Here is a 27039-nt window from a genome sequence, read left to right on the forward strand (position 1 = left end):
GCTGCTGAAGGTTTGCAAGCTTTTATTGACCTGTGGCCCTGACTCCACTGACACATCTGGCTGACATATCAACCAGAAAGTAATATATTATTCACATAACGTGGCAAGTCTTATCTAGTACATGGAGACAAAAAATTTTTAATTTTCTAATTATGGTGTTTTGCTATTGTGACAAAATAAAAAACAAAGAGAAAGGCTCAGATTTATGGATTTTTGAAGAAACATATTGTCATGGCTTGTCACAATGAGCCCCACAAAGTAATATTTTCATTTAAAAATATGTTTAAATAAATATAAAACATTTACAGTTTCTAACAGCATCGCTATCAGTCAGCTTTATCCCACATTTTTACCCTTTTGTGTATTTATACCCATAAGTACTCCAAAGTATCCTTTTTATTATACTACAACCCTATGTATATGAAGGCTAAATAAATGTGGCTGGCCGCTTACAGAATCTGTGCGTCAGGTCTGGTTTATTGCAATAGTGACAACCAAATATTAGTACTCGTGTCAAAGCCAGTACATTTTATTAATACCCACGATGTTATATTACTACTCTGATATTCACTTTAAGTTTAAATGTAATTGTAATGCAGATTGCTTCACCATCTTTATAATGTTATACATTAAAAATATAGCATATTTACAGTGTCAGCCCCATTGTTTTGCCAAGCTGGCTTTAAAATGAAAGAGTTTTCCAACAGTAAAACTAAAAGCCTTATTTTATAACAGCAAACTGAAAATGATGGCCTGGGGCCATGCTTTATAGTCATTTCCAGATAAAAATGCTGATATATCAACTTTTAGAAATGGCTTTAATGCTCTAAGTCATTTTGGATATTTATCTTTTAGCATTAACTTCAAATACATTTAATCAGTGTTCTTTACAGATGTGCTTCTCTGAGATATTTAAAGGAGACCAGCTGTATCCAAATCCATCTCTTGGTTTTTAAAGGGGATAGTTAGGAAAGCTTTATGATTATGCATTACTCAATTTATTTAATAAAATACAAAATATGTAACCTGTAAAACCACACCTTGCTCTGTTTGGAATTCTGCCATGATGGGGTAGGGCTCTAACTGTCTTTATTTGTATTTCCACTGAAGCTTTGATAAACCAGTCCATGTGTTGTTATTTTCTATAGCATACAGTAGATCTCAGCTTCTTTTTCAAATAGTGATTTCATTACACAAACTGGAGTAAGAGATTGTACTGGACAATGTATTACAGCAGCATCCTAACATTCACATGGTGTAATAGAAAACACAACTTGATAAATTCGCCATTTATTTTCACAGCTTTTTAAACAGTTTTTTTGGCAAGTTTTATTTTACATAGCATCAATAGGCCCCTAGTAGTTGCATCTCAACAACATCTAAGAATTGCATGTTTTGTAGCAATGATCTCCAACAGCAATTACATATATAATAGCAGCTAAAGACCCCAGGCTAGGTTTTATGGATAAGGGATCATTCCATAATTTGAATCTCCATACATTAAGGGGGTTATTTACTAAACTTGATTTTTTTCTGGTCCAGGTTTTTTGGGCAAAAACTCAAACTTTTAGAGAGAAAAAAGACTAGAAAATGCTGCAAAAATCCTGAATCCAAAAACCTGCTAAGGTCATGTATAAGTCAGTGACACATGACCTTATCACAATTTGAAGATACCATGGTCTGTGCTGGGTTTAGCACAATAATCTGAAAAAATTCATGGTTTTCAGACAATAACTTGAAAATAATTGAGCGATTCAGGAGTAATAATTTGTATGAATCAAGTTTTCACTCCAATTATAAAGTCTTTCCTCAATCCAATATTTTCTGGTTATTTTAATGATATAAAAGGTCAAATCATTGATTGGAATTTGGTCGAGCTTTCTTTCTTTAAAAAATCAGATGTGTGGATTTTAATAAATAACCCCCAAAGTCCACAAAAAATTATTTAAACATTAATTAAACCCAATAGGATGGCTTTGCCTCTAATATAGATTAATTATATTGTAGTTGGGATCAAATGCAAAGTACTGTTTCATTATTACAGGGAAAAAGGAAATCATTTTTAAAAATTTTTATGATTTTAATATTATTGAGTGTATGGGAGATGGTCTTGTAGGCAATAATGAATAATATATGGTTTCCCTGTACAGCTTGGTAAAGGCAGCAGGAAGTGTAACACATGAGGGACTAGTAAGGGTTTTTGGAGAAACTTTCAATAAATCAGCATGAATCTTTTTTTAAGCACACTCCTATAATGGAGTGCAAGACATGTTTTTTTACATAATATGTCTCTTCTAATGAATTCAAGAAACTGTAATGCCTTCCATAAGGCACATCTACATCTCAATTTACCGTCTGCAATTTTGTTTTTCTAATTCCTGCAATAGTTTTTTTTAATGAATTCATTGAAATGCATGTGTGAATGTCTTTAGAGTAGCTGCTAAATTTAAAAAAGAAGCTCCAACTATCTCCTGGCTGCCTACTTCTGAAAATCATATAAAGTGTCTTGCATTAATTGCACTATATAAATTATTTGGATCTTGTTTTCTTCGCCCTAGGAATTCATAATTATAGCAAGCAGGCAGGAGTCATTTTGGCAAACCTTGTATCATCTCAAAGTCTTGTTTGTGCACCAGAATGGGGGACCTGATGTCCATCCTCATGCCCTGGTTACACAATTAAATGATAAAGAGAGAGGGGGAATATGTGGAGAGCAGTGACATCTAGTAAGTGCTGAATGGAAAGTAAAAGTAATTGCCTGCTCCGCCTCTATCCCTAAGGCATAGAGGAGGGGCAAGCAATATTTGATTGACAGCTGAGATTGTTAAACGAGTTTACAACGGCTATGAATGCTGTAATAACAAAAAGAATTTGGATTTCATGTTTAATTTGAAAATTGCTTTTTATATACAGCTTTTTATGTCTGGGTGACAGGTCCCCTTTAAAAGTAAGTTGAAGTGCATTTACCTTAAATGACATATATACCAATATAGCTGACCTTTCACACACACACATATTATATTTGAGTTGATAAACAGATATATCCAGGGTTGATTTGACAGCTTAATTCTAATGTCTGTGCTTTGAACCTAAATAAATCTGCAACTGTTTCACAAAGCAAAATTATATTTGACATTTCCTGTCAAAGTATCTAGGTCTCGTTATTGTTTGCTTCAAACTGGTTGTAAATCTGTCTAGAAAAATTATCAGTGCTACATTTCTGTTTTGTTTTTTTTTCAGTGTCATTTGGAGCAGTTTTTATAATTGTTTGGTTGTGTGAGGAAACGAGTTATAGTTTGCTTAAATTATTTCATTAAAAATACAAAATGAGACCAAACTAACAAGAAGGTGAACTCGAATATAATGTATTCACCTGCACATATATTAACTGCACTGGTCTCATGCACACCAGCACCATTAGCAGTGTTGTGGGAGTGTATTAGTGTACTGTAGTATCAGTTCATTTGATTCTGTTGTTTGAGGAAAAGGACAAGTTAATTTGAGGGTGCAGTGAACATGTATTTTGACATCATAATAGTCACAGATTACATTGGTTTTTGTAATGATGTGCCTTTTTATTATGACATCAGCATAATTAAACATGCCTCATCATTAGTGATGAGTGAATCTTTTCGCAAGGCATGGATTTGCAGTGAAATTACGCACTTTGCCATTTGCAATTTTTTCGTGAAATTTTGTCTCAACAAAAAAGTCACAAAAACAAAATTGTCGCAGAGACAAAAAAGCAGAACGTTCCGAAATATGAGAAGGCGATCTCCCATAGATTCCTTTATTTAGTTATTTTTTGAGTTGCATACCTTGGACTTACCATTTTAGCACCTGCATTTTAGGTTCAAGTATAGGCAACTCTTGCCAGAAACAAGGCATCTATCTACTGTATATTAATGTTACCAGATCATGTTAAAATGGGACATAATATGAACTTCCAAATAAAGAAATATTATTATTGTTTTTATGTAGATATGCCATGATAGTCTATCCCTGACTTGTACAAACCATTTCCCAGTGGGCATTTTCAATTTCTTAATGCCCCTGTAATGGATTGTAATTGAACAGGGAATTAGTGACTGTGTAATAAAAAGGAACCAAGCTTTCCCAGGTGCAGTAACCCATAAAGTGTTTGCTTTTAAAGGTGACTGGTAAATGCTACCTGCTGATTGGTTGCATGATTGGGTGAATATGCCAGAAGAATATATTTTCTGTAATATGCTATGTGAATGTATTTGTTCTATATAGCAATAATTTTACAAGTTCTAATAAAGAAATGGTGGCGACCATCATATATACAAACAGTAGGGTGGCACGCCGCTTACTAGTTTCATACCTGGGTGCTCGGTAAGGTATTGTGTAGTGCAAAAATGTCCAGCAACACCAGGGTTTTAGCGAAAAAACGATGTATTCATATGTGCATATACAGCCAACGTGACGTTTCGGTCCTCTCAGGGACCTTTCTCAAGGCAACCACACCTCACATTACAAGAAATTTAAATAGCCAATGTTGAGTAACCAATTAGGGAAGTGACATCACCTAATCTAAGTGACTTGTGCAATATAAATTATATTCAAATATTTTAAAAGTTATATAAAATCCATACATATCACTAATAGTCAAAGGTGATTAAGATACAGGTGTAATATCATATAAAATATAAAACCCGATGCTAATAGAATATTGTGAATCCCATAAGCAAAAAGTGCACTGTGCAGTAAGTGAAATGTAAGACAATATATATATACATCTGTATCTTATTTAACTAGTATAATGGCTAAGGGCCCTTCCTTAAGCTATGCTTGTAATAATTGTTAATAAACCCTCGTATTCGACCCTCGAAGTAAACTCCTTCGAATTTGAATATCGAATTCGAAGGATTTACCGCAAATACTACGATCGATCGAAGTAAAAATCGTTCGATCGAACAATGAAATCCTTAGAATCTATCGATTTCCATTAGACAACTGAAACAAATCTATATGATACATATCATAAACATAAAATGATTAAAGTGCTTAAGTGCTATAAATCAGGTGCTGTGACTTTCAATAAACTTGATCTACACACAATTGATGAATAATCTTAAAGTTCATGGTTCTTATATGAATTAAAAAGGTGCTAATGCTGTAGTTATCATTTTAAAGTGAGTTCATGGTATCAAACAATTAAAAATAAAGCGTCAGCAATTCATGAATAAAAGTTAGAAATTAGAAAATAGTATAGAGGTGGAGTTGTCCCGACGAAACTGGCTGCATTGCTCTAAGCCCTGGGACACCCCACGTGGGAGGAAGGCAGAACACTGAGGACTGTGGTCTCGTTACTACATTTAACTGTCTTGTAAGGAGAGCTAACTTTGCTATAAAACCAACAAATCCTCAGTGCTTTAGAGATAAAAGAGAATAAAAGGAATGAATGCTGCGCTAGTAGCGCTACAATTCCATTAAATTTCTCTGGATCCGAGATTCAATTAAAGTTTAAAAAAAGGTAAGATTTCAATAATAAGCTTTTTTAAAAAAAAGGTTTGAAGGCTCGCCGACGTACGTTTCGCTTACGCTTTATCAAGGCAAATGGGCTTTTCATCCGTTGCATGGCTTTTTAAAGCATCAGCGTCTGACATCATAGAGATCTCGTTGAGATCTCGCAAGATTCTCACACTGTGGAGCCTGATTGCTGCACACCTGTCAGCATGATACTCACAGCTTTCCTAACATGTCAGTCACTCCAGTTTGTCTCAGGAATACAACCAGGCTCAATGATTAGGTAAACTCCTCCCATAAGGGGAGGATGTCAGGGTTTTTACCACGGATCTATGGGGAAAAGGGTTACCAACGAGATTTACCAGGGCAACCAATATAATGTCTAGAAGTAACATTTCGGTTCACAGGTTTTAATTAAACCGTTAATATGGGTGTATATAGACTTAGATGAATGCCTGGAAAAGCATATTTTCGTTTATACCATTAGGAGAGATTGTAATTTAAAAATTGTGTTTGTTGGACGAATTTTTGCTAAAAAGACAATTCCCAGCGACAACGCCTATTTACTAAGTGTTGAGTAACACAACAAGTGAAATACTTTTTTGCTGGATATTGAACGTAAATCTGCTTATTTATCAAAGTGTGACAATTTTAATTTGTTACAATTTTCACCAATATCTATTTCACCAGGTTCTGACTGGCAAAATAATATGATGAAGCTAGATCCTCGTTATTATGTCAGTGACATCATATCCTGTATTCCAAAAATCTTCTATAGGAAGAGTCAAAACGCTGGTGTTTTGTCATATTTAATGTGGGATTATGTTTACAAGTTGTAACTGTTAAAAATATCTTATTTACACTTTTTAACATTTGAAACTCATGCCACATTTGTTTTAGAGTGTGTTCAGGGCCTAGGACACTAGAGGATCTCTGTCTTTATTTTGCTTCCTTGGACATTTTTAATAAAAAGTGGACACTTCCAGCAATTTCACCATCACTAATAAATACATACATATGACCTTTATATACCCACTGAATTTGAATTGACGTGTGTTTAAGAACTTTTGCTAGGCAGGAAGGCTAGAAAAAATTGTTATGAAATTTTCGCATCAAAGTTCTTTGCTGAGACATAATTTTGTATTTTGATGAAGTCAATGGGAGATGTCCCTATCCCAATTTGAAGATATCATGCTCTGCACTGGGTTTAGCCCCAAAATCCAAAAAAATGGGATTGTTGGGTAAAACCCCCAAAAAAACTAGGGATTTGGGAAAAAAGCTTATGATTTGGGTTTTTGCTCGATTTTATCACGTTTTTTCCCTGAATTATCCGAGTTATTTTTATGATAAATAAGGCAAAATCAGAGATGGGAGTTCAGCCAAGGTTTTTTTATTTAAAAAATTAGATAAAATCTGATTTTAGTAAATAATCCCCCTAATGTTTACATGATTTTCTAGTAGGCTTAAGGTATGAAGATCCAAATTACAGAAACATTCATTATCCAGAAAACCCCAGGCCCTGAGTATTCTGGATAACAGGTCCCATACCTGTATATGTACAGAATTATTTTGCATGTGGAGTGTTAGATTTATAATCATAAACAGGAATGGATGTTTTTCTGATGCAAGAATCAGCCATTTAATAGTTGCCAAATTGCAGTGAACATTTTTTATCCAAATATGAACGTTGGTGAGGTACTACAGTATATAATTACCAATCAGGGTTCCATTTAAAATGTCCAAGGTTAAGAGTCACTTCAAATTTTATGCATTAGCTTTTGGCCTACTTAATTTGAAGGATGAGAATATGCTGTGCCGAAGAGACATTTCACAATACAGAGCAATATGTCCAGAGGCAATGCTGTAAAACTAACCCTTTGGTTGGACAAATTTAATAAATATATTAAAATAAAATGACCTACAGTGTGTGTGGGTGTTTATGTGGGGGTTGGGGAGTCACAACACCAGAGAATACAAGAAGAAGAAAACTTTAGAAGGCTTTTGTTACCCTACTACTCCATGCTAGAGTTAACCAGGCTTACGAATACATGGATTGTGTTTATATTTTGCTGTTGTAAATGTTTTAAAGAGGATCTTAATCCAAACAAATTATTTGTGTAAACTAACTTTGAGTGGTCCTCTCAACATTTTTGCAATGTACATTAAAGGCAAACTTAAACTATACCTTCAGAATGAATACATAACCAATAGATAATATACATTATAATAAGTGCCCTATTAACTAATGTTACTAAACTGCCATACATATCAGTAAAAATTGCCCTTACATCTTTTACGGATAAATGCATTTGCCCACCACACTTAATCATAGGCTACTATTTGATTAAACTACTATTACATGGATTTTGGTCATATATTGCAGCCATTTTGAGCCCAAAAATGTAGCAGGAATTAACAAATTAGCTGACAATATCAAGCTGCAAGTGGAAGGCGTAAGCCTGCATAATGTAAAAGTAGCTGCTAATCAAAGCATAGAACAGATATAAGTATTACTAATACAAGGCTGTGGGCCTGCCTGTGGGCTCAATGCAACCTTTTCACACCATAAGCAATTTATCAAGCTACCAGTCATATGGAGCATATCATTTGTGATGTCCCGAGGCAATAGGATGTAAGAAAACGTTAAAACAAACACAGACCTTAATACTGAGCTAGTAGCTGCCAGTTTTAGTTTAAGACAAGATAACAGAGAATAATTTAAAGGGATTCTGTCATAATAAAACATGTTTTTTTACAAGACACATCAGTTAATAATACAGCTCCAGCAGAATCCTTCATTAAAATACGTTTTTTCAAATGAACAGATTTTTTATATGTAATTCTGAAATCTGACATGTGACAAAACCTAGTTTTAGTCTTAGTTTTCCAGGTACCTCCAGGCATGTGACCAGGCAAAATGACCTGAGATGGCTGCCTACACAGAAATATTACACCTAAAAAATAAATTTATTGGTTCAAGAATAACATTTTAAATGGTAGAATGAATTACTTGCAATATACACAGTGTAGTTTAGTTAAAAAACGACACCATAAAAATCATGACAGAATCCCTTTAAGGACAGTAAAAATTAAAGATAAGGGATCCCTTATTCAAAAAACTCCAAATTACAAAAGGCCATATACCATAGAGTCCATTTTAAGAAAATAATTTAATATTTTTTCAAATTATTTTTGTGTTCTTTGTAATAATAACAGTAAAAACAGTACCTTGTACTTTATCCTAATTAAGCCGAATGAATCCATTTTGGTGGCAAAACATTCCTATTGGGTGTATTTAAAAAAAAAATTGTCACACTTAGAGGCCCATTTTCACAAATCTCTAAAAATTCTTGGTTTAATTTTTATTAAAAAGCTCTAAAAATTTGAGATTTATTAAGTGTACAACCCACGAAGACCTCTAATACAAAACTTCTCCAGGTAAAGTTGAGGTCCAATACAAGTCAATTGAAGCTGCAATGATGCTATTGAACCGTTTTTAATCAATTCAGACATTTAGAGGTTTTCATTTTTTTTTTTGCTTGAAATTTTAGAGATTTTCCATTCACACTTTTTTATTTAAATTTTTTAATAAATTCCATGACATTTGTAGTCTTTGGGGTAAATAAGGTTTGCGTTGTGTGTTCCACAACTACGAAAGATAGAGGGTATATAGGGCAGGTGCTTTAATCCAAGGCACCTCCCCCATACTAGAACCCACTTGCAAACCAGTTCAGGCTATAGTGTCGAATTATGTAACATAAAACACAATAAAGAACTACATTAAAACTTCACCTTTAATATATAGTATTAAAAAAACACTGCAAATCACTGGGCCAAGCCCACACTGCAAACAGCACACTCACAGGACCAGACTCACTGTATCACAAACCATGTGATCAGTGCAGGACATTAGCCTTAAAAAACATTAAAAAATAAAAGCCAATAGCAAAGTGGACGGTGAGAATAAGAAATAGCCACTAAAAAAGAAAGTGCTATTTCAAAAATGGAGAAGGTCACCATAAATGGGTAAAGGCTTAATAAATGTGTTGCTAAATCACCCTCCCCCTCCAACTCCGTTCCCTTAGGCCCAATTCTGCCTGTCTACGTGAGGAGCGGATGGGAGCTAGATCTCCCACCGTCCACCTATGCTGCCCTACGAGTTTCGCCGTGCAGACTGCTTCCTCAGGGGCATAGGTGCTGGTCGCGTGTTGTTGCAGCCATTAAATACCCTTGTCCAGCATTTCCTTGTGGCGCCACCGATGGGAACCGTCACTTCCAGTTTCCCCATGGATTAGTGATGCATTTCTGGTCGGCGCCATGATTCTACTTCCACACGGGCGTCAGTGCAAAAATGCGCCTGCGCAATTGCGCCAGTGCCCACATGCGCAAATGCGCATGCGCTGCTTCGATCTAATTCCACATAGGTACCACTGCAATAGTGCGCATGTGCGAATTAATCCTGCCCTTATTTATCTATCCTCAAGCAGGTTCAGTGAGGTGCGCCTGTGAAGTTAAATCCTACTTGTGGAGAAATTACCTATCACTATATTAACGTGTGCCTATGCTGGTACAATCGGCTTATAGATACACCAAATGAGCATATGATGATGAAGCCATTTACAAATATTAAAGGCAATTTTTCAGCAATGGATTGTATTGAACATGTCTCTTGAAGTCATATAGGGACATGTATGGTTTTTAGATATTTATTGTAGTGTAAATCACATAGTTCCAATAATATACCTTCGCACTAACCGTATTTATTTAAAGCGAAATGTAGCCGTTACCAGAGACTAAAAATAGGCCACCTATGTGGTGGGATGAAATATGGTACCACAAATTGGTGCTACTACGAACTATAAGGCAATAATCAATATGATTGCACTTAATTGAGGTGCCGAAACTGCAGACCTAATGCATGAATCAAGATTTTAAAGAAATGGAGTAAACGTAAAGCCTTTGTTCAACCTTTGGGGTGCCCTGCTCGCCATTGTATAGATCCATTCAGCTTCTTTTTGTAGAAGTTTTCTGTTAAGATCTCCCACTCGGGTGGTATTTGGCACTTTCTCAATCCCAAAGAAGCACATTATTTCCACATTGCCTGCGTGCATAGTATTGATATGATTAGCCACTGAGGTATTTCTCTTATGTCTAACATCACCTACATGCTCCATGATACGACGTCGAAATACCCTGATTGTCTTGCCTATATATTTTTGTGTTCCACAAAAAAGTTTTTGAGGTTATTTTTGAGTCAAAAATAGATTTTTCCGGTTAAAAAGAAACTCTTATTATACCCCGACCTTGGAAATAGCCCCAAATCCGAAAATACACCATCTAAAACCTGTCAAGGTCATGTAAAAGTCAGTGGTAGAGGTCCCTTGAACCATTTGAAGATGTTAATAGCCTTCATGATGGTCAAGTTTTTTTCTGAGGGTTTCACTCAATAACTCAATCAATTGTAGCGATTCGAGTTTTTTTTCAATGAAAACTTGATTAATTGAGTTTTTGGGTTGTTAACCCTGAACACTCTGATTTGAGATTTTTTCCATTTTTTATAAATTAGAAACCATTCGAGCTGTGAATTCATTCAAGTTCATATATTCCAGATAATAGATCCTATACCTGTACAATGAAGTTAAAATATTTAATTCTTAGATGGAAATACACAACTCACTTAAGTTTTTCTATGAAATATGGAGCATTTTAATGGACTTTTGGTAAATGACTCTTAGGAATCTATGTAGTATCATAAGTAAGAGCAAATGGATGCATTTTATTTCCCCCTTTGCATATCAGCATACAATATGCTTGTATACAACGTCAAGCAAAATTGCTTTTGAATACAGTAACTGCAAGACTAATTCTTTGTAACCTAACAGTAATGGTACTGATTCGGTGGATTACCCATTCTTCTCTAAATCCTTTACTGCATTTTCATTCTTAATTCAACTGTTGCTTGGTAACAATATCCACTCAAACACATTTTGTATAAATATCCGTTTTATCCATTTTTACATTTTAGCTTTGATCATTCATAACGAAAGATACAAAACCGAAAACCCCAAATGCACATCATTATATTCGCTGCAATTTAAGGAGTTTAACAAAAGTTAACTTTTCATATTTATATCTTGCAAGAAGAGTTTACACGTTCTTTCCCTGCAGAATAGTTGTTGTTTAAAGGAAAGAAAGATTTATAAGATCTAACTTGTACATTTTCCCAGCAGTGTAACTAGAGCCCCATGATAATATTTATTAAGGGCACACAGTCTTCAGAGATTTGTTTTGCACACTAATAAAATCGGGGCCTACACCAAGGGGCAAATTTACTAAAGGGCGAAGTGACTAACGGTGGCAAAAATTTGCCAGCGTGACGTCATTTCGATTTACTAACGGGCACTGGCATAAATTCGCTAGTGAAGGACTGTAGCGCTACTTCACCAGGCGAATTTTGGCTCTGGCGAATGGACGTAACTACACAAATTCACTAAGATGCGGATTTTACTGAACGTTACCTCTTGCGCCAGACTTCGCCACCTCACACCAGGCGAAGTGCAATAGAGTAGATAGGAGTTCCTCAAAAAAAAATTTAAAATTCTTCTAAGTCCCAAAAAATGGTGACGTCTTTTCCGTTTTTCAGGGTGATAGGCTGCAAAAGATCATAACATTTTTTTAGGGTACCTGGCTTCCACCCTACATTTCCTAACATATGACACATAAACTATATACTGGTCACATGTGTAGGGCAATATAACAACTCTATTTTCTTTTATTAAGGTTCCCTGGGCTTGTGTAGTGTAATGTATTTGCCGCAACATATACATCCATTGAAATTTAACTTCCCGCAGTATGCAAATTACCCAACGCTAGCGCAACTTCGCTTTGCTTGTCAAATTAAAACTAGTGAAGCTTGGCCATCATTTGGCGCCCTGGACGCTACATTGCATTTTAGTTGATTAGTGTTGTCCTGGCGAATTTTCGCCTGGCAAAGTGAGCGAAGCTGTCGCTGGCGCAATTTCGAAGGTAAGTAAATTTGCCCCCAAGTGAGAAAGAGATCTGCAATTTACTATGAGCGGAGAGTTTTAGACCGCTTTATTACACTCACTAAAAAGATGCCTAAGGGGGTGCTTTATCTACCTTCAGATTAAAATTATTAGATTTTTTTTAGCTAAAATCCTGAATTCAAATTATTCTTTCAAAAACTCCTCAAATATATAATATTCATTTAATGCAAAAAAAATTTAATGTAAAACAGGATTTAAAAGGTGAGTTCATGTAAAAGTCAATGGGAGTTGTCTATGGTAAATCCAAAGTGTTATTTTAAATTTTGTGAATCATTGAAAATTATAGAGAATACACTTGAAGTATTCATGTTATTTTTCACAATTTTACTTAATGGACTTTTTAATGTTTGGATTTTTTGATAAATAAGGAAACAATTTGAACTTTTTGAAAATTAGAGTTTATTTGAAGTAGAAAAAAACTTCTAACATTACACTAATTGGATTAGGCCTTCCCTTACCTGCGAATCTGATGATAGAGGGGTATAAATAAAATCAATAGCTTTGCAGAGAAATGAGATGTGAGTAGAGTATTCAAATACAGATTATTAACAAAGCACTAAGGGGTATATAGGGACATTGACCACAGCTGAAGTATTGATGCAACTGATGAATAGGTGTGAATCATCTGCGCCATTGATGAGTTGCTAAATCTGATAAATGGGGGGGGGGGGTGAAAAGGCCAGTATATGAGAATTCAGAAAGCTGAAGTTTCCAAATGTTTTAATTTGAATAATATAATAATAAATGTAACTAAGTACCAAAACATATACATTTAAAATGAAAAGCTTTAGCTTTTTATGTTCCTGCTTATTTATAATTTTTCAAGCATGAAAACGCCCAAGAAAATTTTGCTTGCATGAAGAATGCTCAGTGTTAGGTATTAAAAAGTCTACTATAGGCTTCATCACCCATAGCAATCAACAAGATTTAACTGGTCTACCGTTTAATACCAAACAAATTATTGGTTGACACTGATTGGTCAACATTCGAATTTGAATTTTACTGTAAATTGAATTCTTTTTTTCTGAAGCTTTTAGGGGTTTTCCGAAATTTGACTGCTCAATATTTATTAAGCCCCGGAAATTTTAAAAACTCAAATGCACAACAACAACATCTAAGAGATGTCCGTATCAAATGTCCTTTAATAAATAAGCAGACATTCAAGTTTGGTAAAATGTAGAGTTTATCTGAATACAAATTTGAATTTTAATAAATAGGCCTCTCAGGATTACAGCACTTGGGAAAGCTGAGTGCCTTTTATAACATATGTGGGGGGGGGATGCTAGAACAAAGCAACACTCCTTCCGGAGTCAATTTAATGTTAATTAATATAAGGAAACTGTAAAATAAAGCTATTGTTGCTTAAACATATGAGACCATGCAAAAATTCCACAGATACCATTACTGGCACATTCAATATGAGAGGGCTTTTTTAGCTGTCATTTCCACTATTCCCCAGCAATATGCCTTTTGCTTGATATGTTCCCTGTTAATTTAGTCTTTCACAAATATAGTTGTATATTTTAAACAAGCAAGCTTTCATTGATTAATACTGTAAAACAATCAAAACAAAACATTCTTTTAATACCCAGATGACGCCAGAAACCATATTAAGCTATATTGTCGGAACTGTAGTGGGCCAAAAGGTGAGGATCCCTGAAGATTTTTAGCCCCACAATTGGTAAGTTTCTACTGAATTCAGTGGTTGACGAAGTATATATAATTACTACGAAGGTTAACTACAAAATGCATTCATAAAGCCAGGCACTGTATTAAAGAACCAAATTAACATAACATTATTCTTTCATTCCTGCACATTCAGTTATTGAAAGGACTAAAGGATTACTGCTTGAATTCATACAGAAATGAGACTGACACTTGTATCCGTTATTTCTTTCCTTCCTGCATATTTATTTATATATATATTTATTTACAGCATTTCTCATGTTCTCGCTTTATCAAGCCCACATATATAGGGAAACCACTCACACAATTATTCAATAATATATTAAAACATCACAATCTGGACACCATGAACCTAAAGCGCAGAATTCATGCACCATGCAATCAGTATCACTAGACTCATTAATACTTGATATATTTAATACAGTTGAGTGGTCGGCTGCATTTAATCGAGCAGTTATGTCTGAGTACAGTGTGCAACACCTCTGTAGTCTGGGGATCTAAAAGACACCGCGCGTTTGTCAGACACGATGGAGTTTGAATTCACAGATCTTATTCTGGCTCTGTGAGAGGCCTCTGGGGAACCTAGCAACACCCCAGCCTTTATCTGTATCCTTCTTCGCTTATGTATGAAATCCATCATGTTCAGTTGACTTAAAAGGCAATAACCCTCCCTTTCAAGTCTGGCATTTGATAAACCACCAGTCTTTTGTTTTTATTTACCTACGCCGCTTTCTGTTTGGAGAGAATGCTAACACAAAAAAAGGCAATTACTGTATTCTAACAGGGTAGTGGTTCTTATTTTGTTGATCAGTCAAAGGACAACCAAAACATTAATGGAAAAAATGTGCTAATGGGTGATTGCTTTGTTTTGTAGAAGAAATCATATGAAATATATATTTGCAATTGCTGTATGGAACCCTCTCGTGACAGGAAGTGTGATTTTAGGCTTCTCTAATTATACTTCTAATGTTACTGTATAGTAGAGTCATGATTATTGTTTCCAATGTATCAGCTACGGAGAGGCAGAGCAGAAAGAATCTCAGAGATTATGTACAAATATTTCCGGTACCTGCTAGAAGGGTCATGAGACCAAGGTTTTTATGATATGGTGAAAGATGTGGAAATTGTCTGTGTGAATACACCAGGAAGCTACTATAATATATTTCAATCCATATTTAATATCCATTAAAATTCTCTAGGTTGTCCCAGATCTAGATATTCATTGTAGACCTGTCATATGAGGAATTAATGGGGCACATTTAATAAAGAGTGTATTGTGTTTTTCTGAGGAGTTTTGGCTGAAAAGACAATTAGCCAATTAATAAAAGACGAGTAGCACACTTCGCTAGCGAACTACCTTTTCGCTAGAGAATTTTCTCTGCTTTCAGTAAATCTGTTAATTTATCAAAGTGTGAAAATTTCTGTTTGTTACCCTTTCTACCAAAATCTTTGATGAAAACGCATATTCAACATGAAATAACTCTGACGTAGTTGCGTGAAGTCTGGCGGAGACTTCCGAAGCTCAAATTTGCACTTAAAGGGATCCTGTCTTTGGAAAACATGTTTTTTTTCAGTTAATAGTGCTACTCCAGCAGAATTCTTCACTGAAATCCATTTCTCAAAAGAGCAAATAGATTTTTTTATATTCAATTTTGAGATCTGACATAGGGCTAGACATTTTGACATTTTTCCCAGCTGCCCCCAGTCATGTGACTTTGTGCCTGCACTTTAGGAGAGAAATGCTTTCTGGCAGGCTGCTGTTTTTCCTTCTCAATGCAACTGAATGTGTCTCAGTGAGACATGGGTTTTTACTATTGAGTGCTGTTCTTAGATCTACCAGGCAGCTGTTATCTGGTTACCTTCCCATTGTTCTTTGGTTTGGCTGCCGGGGGGGAAAAGGGAGGGGGGTGATATCACACTTACTTGCAGTCCAGCAGTAAAGAGTGATTGAAGTTTATCAGAGCACAAGTTTATCAGAGCACAAGTCACATGACTGGGGCAACTGGCAAATTGACAATATGTCTAGCCCCATGTCAGATTTCAAAATTGAATATAAAAAAAATCTGTGTGCTCTTTTGAGAAATGGATTTCAGTGCAGAATTCTGCTGGAGCAGCACTATTAACTGATTCATTTTGAAAAATTTGTCACCTGCTTTTAAACAGGTAACTAATAAATGCTACCTACTGCTGGTTGCTATAGGTGACTATGTGTGCAGCAAACTTTGCACCATTTATTACATATCCCCACTAATGCTGAAACAAAAATATAACATGCATGCAGTGTACCCTACATAGCATTCCCTTTTCTTTTGTAATGTGTTAGTATATACAGTATGGTGCAGATAGTATTGATACATATGGCACACACAGCACGCAGCTCATCAGTCATTGTAACAATTAGCCTGCTCCACCTATATGCAAATATAGGTATATATGTCTAATGTACAATAGGGCTCATTTACAAATACAAGTCAAGTGTGTGGCTATCTATACAATTGTTTATTTTAGCCGTCGTCCAGGTTTATATATAAAAAATACTGCACTGAAATACATAAATATTTATATTCAAAAAACCTTTATTTGTCAGATTTTATTATAGGTCACTATTTTCACAAACTGGGACTCATTTACTGATCAGGGTAAAACGTGCATTAGCGCAGTAACCCGTGGCAACCAGACATCAATTAGCATTGTGCAGTTGTCAACTTGACAAGAAAATGACTGGTTGCTAAGGGATTTGCAAGTGTGCCCTTTTGCATTTATGTTAGAAACCGAACATTAATAACCCATGACCCTATGTTAGAGCATTACACAAAGGATGGAGAAGACACATTTTATTTAAAGCTGTCAACCTGAAACATTAGATCCTCTTTAAAAATAAGGTATTTTTAGAAAAAAAAAACAACATTCTTTTTTTAAAGAAATAATACATAATATATTGAACACTGCATGATCAGAAGTTTGCCTGTAGAGCCTATTTGATGTGACCACATTTGCTTGTACTGCACAAAAACATGCATTATGGGTCCATTTAAAATTTAAAACATAGTGACATTGATAATATCTTATTACTTCCTGTGCCACAATACTTGAAGAATTGGTCATTTCAGTGAGGATAGCCCTGAATTGCACATAGAAACAGCTGATTAGGATTCTATTGCTCTACTCTCCTTTTGACCCCATGGACTCCAACTGATATGTTAGTTTTACTCTTTATTGTGGGTCTGCTTATCAAGCACAGAACCAAAATGGCTCAACTAATTTTTACAAACCATTTTAAAAGTTTATGTCTGGTTTACAAATGACCAAGATATCTTATACTTAGCTCCAGAATGTGCTGCGTGCATTAGCTAATTTATTGTTGCATTCAAGGGAATTAAATCTGCTGCAATGAGCTAGCACTGTCAGAAATGCAATTATACCCATATACTTAATGCACAGTCTCTATATCAATAACATTTACTGTAAAAAAAAAAAATCATACAGTAACTATACTCTAAGCAATAAATACATAAATGAAACTTTACCAATTATAAAAGCTGCTCAATTACATTAATGGAATTCTTAAATCTTAAAAGGCCATAGTTGCCATTAACAGGCATTTCTCAGAATTTCCCAGTACTTTGGTATTGAGTTAAAGGAAAACTATACCCCCAAACAATGTAGGTCTCTATAAAAAGATATTGCATAAAACAGCTCATATGTAAAACCCTGCTTCATGTAAATAAACCATTTCCATAATAATATACTTTTTTTTCTTTAGTAGTATGTGCCGTTGGGTAATCATAAATAGAAAATTGCCATTTTAAAAAATAACAATAAACATTGTTCTTCAGCCTGTATCTCTCCATTTGTTATACTACAGCTCCAAGCAACCAAAGACAAATGCTGAGGATGCTGAAAATTATATGTTTCATATGAATACACAATGGGGGGATATTCAACGAACAACAAGTTGTTACATTCTGCTATTTTCTTAGTGGCAAATATTTACATTGTTCTAACTGTATGTGTCTTCCAGCAACAGTGAGGGATTTGATTAGAAGTGTCCCATAAATATTTGACTTATGGGTATGTTCCCATCACTGCCTCTTTGTCAATAAATTGCCAGATGCATGGTTAAGAATTAATTTTTATTGGTTAATCAATTCACTTTCTCATCGTTTTGTCACAGAAATAAATTTTGTTTTGTTGTGTTCTGCTTAGTGATTGGAGAATAAATTCGCCGGCACGAATTAACGGCGAATTTCAGCACTTCACCCCTGGCAAATAAATTAGTGAAACTGCTGTGAAAATTCACCGGCGAAAATTTGCTGGCGTCAAAAAAATCTGGATGCACATTGGAATAGTCGCTCGCGTCAGCACTATTCGGACCACCATTGACTTTAACACGGCCATCAAAATTTATACGATCGTCAAAGTTGTCGCGAATTGACACGGGCGTCAGAATTCGAGTACTGCAAATTTTTTGCTGTTTCGCGAATATCGTTGGGAATTTTCTGGCGAAGTGAAATGGGACAAATTCACCCCTCACTGGTTGTGCTCTTCATTGGTTGCTCTCCAAGTTCCACCCTCTCGGAAGCTATATGTTCCAGTATGTTGCACTGTAGAGATCTAACAAGACCAAGTTTGGATTTATGGCTTTCAATTAAAGAGTGAATAAAGTACCCCCTCTTGTAAAATATAAGGATATTAGAAGTTACTAAGGAGTTCCGTGACCATGCAAAAAACAAAATTCGAGTTTTACACATTTTTTGCTGTTTTGCGAATTTCGTTGAGAAATTTGCGAGTTTTTCGGCGAAGCGAAATGGGACAAATTCGCCCATCACTGGTTGTGCTCTTCATTGGTTGCTCTCCAAGTCCCACCATCTCGGAAGCTTTATGTTCCAGTATGGTGCACTGTAGAGATCTAACAAGACCAAGTTTGGATTTATGGCTTTCAATTAAATAGTGAACAAAGTACCCCCTCTTGTAAAATATAAGGATATTAGAAGTTACCAAGGAGTACCATGACCATGTAAAAACACGTAGGCTATATATCAATATTGTATTGGGAATCCATGCCTGATCTCTGTATATCTTCAGTTAAACCAAAGGGACTTGCCCCAGTTCCCAGTCAATCAGCATGCAAAAGGTTATATCCAAAGATATATGTCCCAAGGCTTTTCATAAGTAAAAACAAAAAGTTTATTCAAGATTGCATTAAAAGATTAGATACATACTGACCCCACACGGTCCACCTTACGCGTTTCGTACCCTTCGGCACTTAGTCATTGGTGTCACTGTTAACAGGATGTTCCGTTCAGAATTTAAACCCTGTTACTCCCTACCATTTTACTTTAAAATCAATCACAATTCAGAGGGAATTAACCCCATTTTTTTAAGTATACATCCAAAATCACTGCTGTGTGGCCTACGTATCCTCCAGGTTATGAGACATTTTGTAACCTTTAATGGGGGGGATATAGAATTCCGTTCAAGGGAATGAGAGGGGGAGATCACCTAAGCCTTTTAGAAAGGAGAGAGGTGTATTGGATTTTCCATCTAGGGACACGCTTAACTTTTGATGTTACCTGCTATATCTGAATAAGACAAAATAGAGACCTGCTATTATTTTCTGTAATATCTTTATTAGGGTATTTTTGTGACGGTTTTCACAGCTAATATGTGCAAAGTGATTGACGTAATATTATATTTTATATATTTTTAATACAATATACTATACAAGTGTTTAACATTATTATGATAAATATGCTAATTTAAATTGGAATACAATATACGAGAGGATACAATATACGAGAGGATACGTAGGCCTCACAGTGGTGATTTTGGATGTATACTTAAAAAAATGGGGTTAATTCCCTCTGAATTGTGATTGGTTTTAAGTAAAATTGGAGGGAGAAACAGGGTTTAAATGCTGAACAGAACATGCTGTTAACAGTGACAGCTATGACTAAGTGCCGGAGTGTACGAAACGCGTAAGGTGGACCGTGTGGGGTCAGTATATATATTTAATCTTTTAATGCAATCTTGAATAAACTTTTTGTTTTTACTTATGAAAAGCCTTGGGACATATATCTTTGGATATAACCTTTTGCATGTAAAAACACGACCATGACCATGTAAAAAAACTTCTAAATTTATAGTGAATTTCGTTCAGTTTGTAAACTTACTGCCAGTTGATGGATGATTTCTTTAATTTCTCCATGGCCATGTCTGTCAGCTATTGTAGCTGGATCCTCTCCATATTTATTAGTTATATTTAAAATACGATCTGCTCCAGGACACTCCATTAGTAAAAGTGTCACCTCTTTGAGTCCAAACTTGGCTGCACAGTGAAGAAGGGTGGGTATTTCTTCAAAATTTGCATCTATAAATAGAATACAACATTTAAGTTTTTCCAGTTCACAAATCTGATTTATTTTTCCTAAAATGTCATTGTTTGCTATAATTTACACAGTCTTTCAATTTTGTAATTGCTTTTCTGAATATAATGGTGTCCATACATTGGCCATCCTGTATGGTACTCTTTGGGGGTTATTTATCAAGGTCCGAATGTCCGAACCTCGAATAATTTGTGGTTTTCAGAGGAATAAAAAAGCTATGAATTTTTCGTGATTTATTTAAGTCCAATGGTCTAAAAACTCAGAATCCGAAAACCCTGGCATCTAAAAGCTCTTGAGGTTCTGTATAAGTCAATGGGGAGGGTCCCAGTGTCTGTGCTGATGTCCGTACCTATATCAGATGAGTTTGTGGTTTCTGCGCAAAAAACCCCCCTGAAAACTAAGATTTTTTCTTGATTTCTGAGTTTTTTGTGCAGAAACCACAAACAATTCAGAGTTTTCGGGGAAAGCTCCAAAGTTTGCCCGACCCTATTTTTTCTGGCTTTTTTCTTCATAAATAAAGTCCATTTGGGCAATTGGAGTTGCTCGGATTTCTATCTTAGAAATACTCCGATAAATTCGGACCTTGATAAATAACCCCCTTAGACTTTTCTTTACAGATAAGGGAATATTAATTATGCTGTGTAATAAACAGCAGGACAATACACCACACATAGCCAGGCTTTGTCATGTACATAACGGAGTAAAACACTTAACATTTTTACATGTTTTTTCTTGAGTGACTTCCTCTGGAAGCAATGTAAAATAACGGCGGCAAATCTGACATTCGCATGGTGTAAAATGACACACACCTTGATAAATTCACCATTTATTTTACACTGCTTTTCACACTATTTGTTTAGTGGATTTCATTTTAAACAGAATAATAAATATGCCCCTTATACTTTTTTTAAAAAAAGTATTTTTAATTATTGACATTACAATTTATTACATGTGATCACAAACACAGACCCTAATACATTTCTACAATCATATCTGCATTTCTTCAAAAACATCTTTACTGTATATACAGCTTATACAATTGAGCTAGATGGATGTTATCAGCATCAAGTAGGTGGTAAAATAAGTTGGTACTAATGGAAAGTATTGCATCGTTGATGAATGAAAGGAGTCTGTACTTTAGAAAGTACAGGTATAGAATCCGTTATCCAGAAACCCATTATCCAAAAAGCTCTGAATTATAAAAAAGGCACCATTTCAAATTTTTTAAAAATGATTTCCTTTTTCTCTGTAATAATAAAACAGTACCTTGTACTTTATCCAAACTAAGATATAATTAATCTCTATAAGAAGCAAAGCCAGCCTATTGGGCTTATTTAGGGGCCGATTCATCAAGGGTCGAATATCGAGGGTTAATTAACCCTCGATATTCGACTGGGAATTAAAATCCTTCGACTTCGAATATCGAAGTCGAAGGATTTAGCGCAGATAGTACGATCGTACGATCGAAGGATTATTCCTTCGATTGAACGATTAAATCCTTCGAATCGTTCGATTCGAAGGATTTAAATCCAACGATCGAACGAATATCCTTCGATCAAAAAAACGTAGGAAAGCCTATGGGGACCTTCCCCATAGGCTAACATTGACTTCGGTAGCTTTTAGCTGCCGAACTAGGGGGTCGAATTTTTTTTAAAGAGACAGTACTTCGACTATCGAATGGTCGAATAGTCGAACGATTTTTACTTCGAATCCTTCGATAGTCGTAGTCGAAGGTCGAAGTAGCCCATTCGATGGTCGAAGTAGCCCAAAAAAACTTCGAAATTCGAAGCTTTTTACCTTCGAATCCTTCACTCGAAGTTAATGAATCGGCCCCCAAATGTTTACATGGTTTTCTACTAAACTTAAGGCATGAAAATCCAAATTACGGAAAGATCAGTTAGCCTGAAAACCCCAGGTTTCGATCATTCTGGATAACAGGTCTCATACCTGTACTATTTTGTTCTAAGTAATAAAACTTCATTTGACCGTGTTAAATGCTAAATAAATTGTAGTCTACTAACTAATCATAGATTTCTGTTGGACCATGGCAATTTAATAGGCAAAAGACCTGTATTTAGGTTGCCCCATATTGGATCAACTTGACAAAGACATACTTTTTTCCCATAAACGTTGTAAATTGCTCATAGATTAGTTAAGCATGTCGAATTACTTCAGCCACCAAAAACGTCATTTTACATGTACTGGTTATCAGTTTTATAAAACATAAAAGTTTGTAATGAGTTGCAAAACTATAGAGGAAGCAGACCCCCCAGGAACCCGGGGAACAGGGGGACCTGGACCATGGGGGTCTGCTTCATCTATAGCGTTAAAATCATACTGCTCTTCTTCTTTAAATTGCAGTGCCATCACCCATGCAAGCATATGGCAGGGGATGGGGGTGCAGATCCAGGCATGCCGTTCCCCTCTGAAGATTCTAGCATTATAAATAGCATTTATAATTAATGTGGAGATTCTATGCAAATAATAGTATATCTGCATGAGGTAGGAACGTCTGGTTACAAATCTATTAGGCTCCACTCAGATTCAAAATTAAGACTTAGTGGGTGTCATTTATAAAAACTAGACAAATTTGCACCTGGGCAGTAACCCATAGCAACCAATCAAAGGGTAGCTTTCATTGTTCAACCTGCAATCAGCCAGTCACTGATTGGTTGGCTGTGGGTTACTGCCCAGCTACAAATTTGCCCAGTGTTTATAAATAAGCCCTAGTGAGTGGCTCTGACTGACCTTACTCTGCACTTGCAGTATTACTTTAGGTTAAACTGCTCTGTCTGCAGCCTACTGCCTCACTGCCCTATCCTTCCTGTATAGATAATTATAAATAATAACAGTCTTGTATAGGTAATACTAATTAAAAATGTAGCAGTTTTGCTCATAAGGACTTGTTTATGTAGCTGCTATCCCTTCTCTGGCCATTGGATGCATAAATCTCTGGCAGTCAGCTTACGCTTTATTCCTTCCCACACTGAGCTATTAGTGGTTCTTGCCAAGTTTAACCTTCTTATTTAAACTCTGCCCTCTATAGCATAGATGTCAATCAAATAGCACATTTTAAAGTCTCTGTTGTGTGGAGTTTGGAAGGTTCCTCTAACAACAAGGAGGGATAAAAGCACTTGAACTGAAATCCTTTAAACCTAAAACTAAGTTTATGTCAGTGTTTTCATTAGTGATAATGTAACAGAGTGATGAAGAAAATGAGACAGAGTCACTTCTCTGCAATACAATATATTATTACCATTTAACGATTTAACATTCTTTGGCGTTTTGCCATTTTTGAAAAACAGTTGATAATCCCTTTGTTGTTCCCTTATATACGGAAAAGGGGGATGTTAAGAGATTTGGACATTTAAACTAGAAGAAGGGGTCAAATTTAAAATTCATACGCTGAAAAAATGGCATAAGAAATTAAATTCTTATAAAGTAAAATATTCTTGACGAATCAAACTAAAGAATATATGCGTACTTAGCACTTCTACTTTTTCAGTTTTATTTTATAGCTTTACCAGTGGAAAATACGATGAACACTGTGTCCAGTAAATATGTTTTGTGCATGTTAGAATGCCTTGAAGTTCTGATTTCTATACTGCAGTATAAAGTAGAACTGTTTTGGTGTTTTTGGGTTATTTACTATGTCAACACCAATAAAACAGAATGAATAGTTATCCATATGTACACAAAAAATGGTACTTTGCAGAGGAGCCTTAATTCTGGGGTGCAGCTAGAGCAAAAGTAAAACACAATGGGGCATAGATTAGAGTCCCTGACTCATATAGACTCTTTTAGAGAAAGCATGAGCTACTGTATGTATGTGTCTATGAAGATTCAAATTTTTGATATACAGTATCTAATCTAATCAAGTCAAAGGCAACTGGACATTAAGAGTTTTTCTTGAAAAAATGTCGCCACTCATCCAAGTGGCTTCTTCAGCTCATCTGAAGTGGTAGGGAATTCCGTGGCATTTAAACCCTTAAAGGAAACAACATAGTCATCCCATAAGTAGCTGAAGCATCAGAAAAAAATCTGAATTTTCAAGAAACATCACATTCCTGTGTATGTCAAATTCAGCAACACCCTAAGACAGAAGTTGCTGAACCCTAAAGACCCAACACCAAAGCACACAAAGAGAAATATGGTCTATGATTTCCAGTTTGGTGAAAAGTGCTGTGATCTATACAAAACAATCGCCCAACATTAAAGGTCTATCTCCTCAGGACTTGACTCAGCAGTCTATCTACATTTCAAGGAAAAGGGACATTCCATTAAGGACAACGATGTGAAAATTTTGGATAGAGAGATAAATGGTTTGAAAAAGGTGTGAAAGAGGCCATTTATGCCAAAGTGGAGAAACCATCCATAAACAGAGGAGGGGGTCTGCAACACTGCTTTTCATCAACCTACAATGCTGCTTTGACATCCTTACCCCAGTGGCTTTGCAACAATTTACACTTCTAGTCATGTACATTGAAAGCTTAACACCTGCCTCAATGAAAATCATGGTACTATTGTGACGGAATCACACTTTCACACATCTGCCAACACCCTACTGAAGGGCAATGGAACTATTGTGATTGAATATCTGTGACTTTACTACTCTCAAGGGTTTAAATGCATGGTAATTCCCTACCACTTCAGTTGAACTGAAGAAGCCACTCGGACGAGTGGTGAAATGTTTTCAAGAAAAATTCTAAATGTCCGGTTGCCTTTGACTTAATTCTACTAGATACTGCATGAACTATTGTGTTACCACAGACTGTGATAAAGTATTTTTAGTAAGGTATTTCACTTGTCTATACCTGTGGGGTGCACAATATGGCAGTTATGCCTGCTTTGGAGAATAGGGCATAAGGTGCAACACAAGTGTGTGTGCCATGTTCTGTACTTTATACCTGCCTCAAGCAGGTGATAATTCCAGGGTTTTCTTTGTACCTATTCTTTACCCCTTGCTGTGGATTTGAGCAGCACATCAATATCTGATAGCAGAAATATAGTCTGTGTCTAATGTTGCTTGGATTTTATACAATACACCTTCTCATTTTTTTGTCTCCTTTTCAATTACCTTATATATACATGTATCTTGTAAAGCACTTTATTCTTGTAGAAATGCCGGCTTCCTTTACCTGGAGAAACTTGAATTTGCCCTACATCCTTCTATTAACCTTTCCATTGATGCGTGCTTCACAAAGACAATTCTGTCTGACTACCTCCCAGGCAACGCATGACTCATTTTCCTCTGCTTTTTTCTGCTACTGCTCAAGTTCAATCTTTTCAGTATTTCAGCACATATTCATTAAGAGAGATACATATTACATAAAATAATCTCGCTACTGTAGGGTTTATCCATAAATAGAATGCAAAACATACTGTAAAATTGCTTCTGATCAGGCAGAACATGATCAACAACATTAGATACCCTTGTATTGGAGCCAACACTCAATAGCTATAAACTAAATATTTTTTGGTATGGGACCTCTTATCCAGAATGCTCAGGATCTAGGGTTTTCCGAGTAAGGGATCTTTCTGTAATTCGAAGCTCTATACTTCTGTCTGCTAAAAAGTTATTTAAACATTAAAGAAACCCAAAGGGATTGTTTTGCTTCCAATAAGGAATAATTATATCTTAGCTGGGATCAAGTAGAAGGTACTGTTTTATTATTACAGAGAAAAAATATGTTTCAAAATGTTGAATTATTTGATTAAAATGGATCTACCGTAATTCAGAGCGTTCTGGATAACGGGTTTCCAGATAACAGATCATATTTTTTTAAAATAAAAATATGAATATCAGTTGTCTAGCAGATATCATGCAGTTTACTGTATATCTGCTCTTTCTTTTTCATGCTATTATTAGATATACATTGGATATATACATTAGATTGTATATTTGATTGTTTTGAACATTGAATAATAATAGACAGCAGAGGCCAATTTAATTTTTTAAAGAGAGGTGTGATATATGGTTATTCATATATCCAATAAATTGCTTCTAAGTGTTTTTACAGCCTTTTCAGATAATTAAAATATTGTCAGTATTGCAATGAAACAGTGTGCCCATATAAGGGGGTTACCAGTTTTCATACTTTCCAAGCCCTCTATTCTCAAAAAAACAGAATAAGAAATGATGTAGCAGGAAAATTTAACTCTGTTTTTAACCCTTCCTTGGTCAATGTATTCGGATTTGAAATAATAATTTATGTGCTGTTGAAAAATCTTGGAATTCAATAACAATCCCCTGATGACTCAATAACAATCCCCCGAAGACTAAAGTCAATGCATTTAAATAGGAAATATTTTCAGTATATAAAGGTCAATGTAGTTTGATTCACTACTGAAGGTATAGAGAGAGTTAATATGAGTGGGATTATGCCTGATAAAGCCATGAACGTATGGAA

The 27039-nt window shown here is 35.4% G+C and overlaps 1 protein-coding gene across 1 annotated transcript in view; it reads right to left on the reverse strand.

Moving 5' to 3' along the window:
- Nucleotides 1-27039, reverse strand: part of LOC108719622 (B-cell scaffold protein with ankyrin repeats) — a 171656-nt gene that overhangs the window by 78509 nt on the left and 66108 nt on the right. The window contains exon 7 of the mRNA XM_041590688.1: nt 20417-20613. Coding sequence (XP_041446622.1) covers nt 20417-20613 — 197 coding nt within the window. The remainder of the gene's footprint in view (nt 1-20416; nt 20614-27039) is intronic.

Source organism: Xenopus laevis, chromosome 1L, assembly GCF_017654675.1.
Source record: "Xenopus laevis strain J_2021 chromosome 1L, Xenopus_laevis_v10.1, whole genome shotgun sequence".
Lineage (NCBI taxonomy): Eukaryota > Metazoa > Chordata > Amphibia > Anura > Pipidae > Xenopus > Xenopus laevis.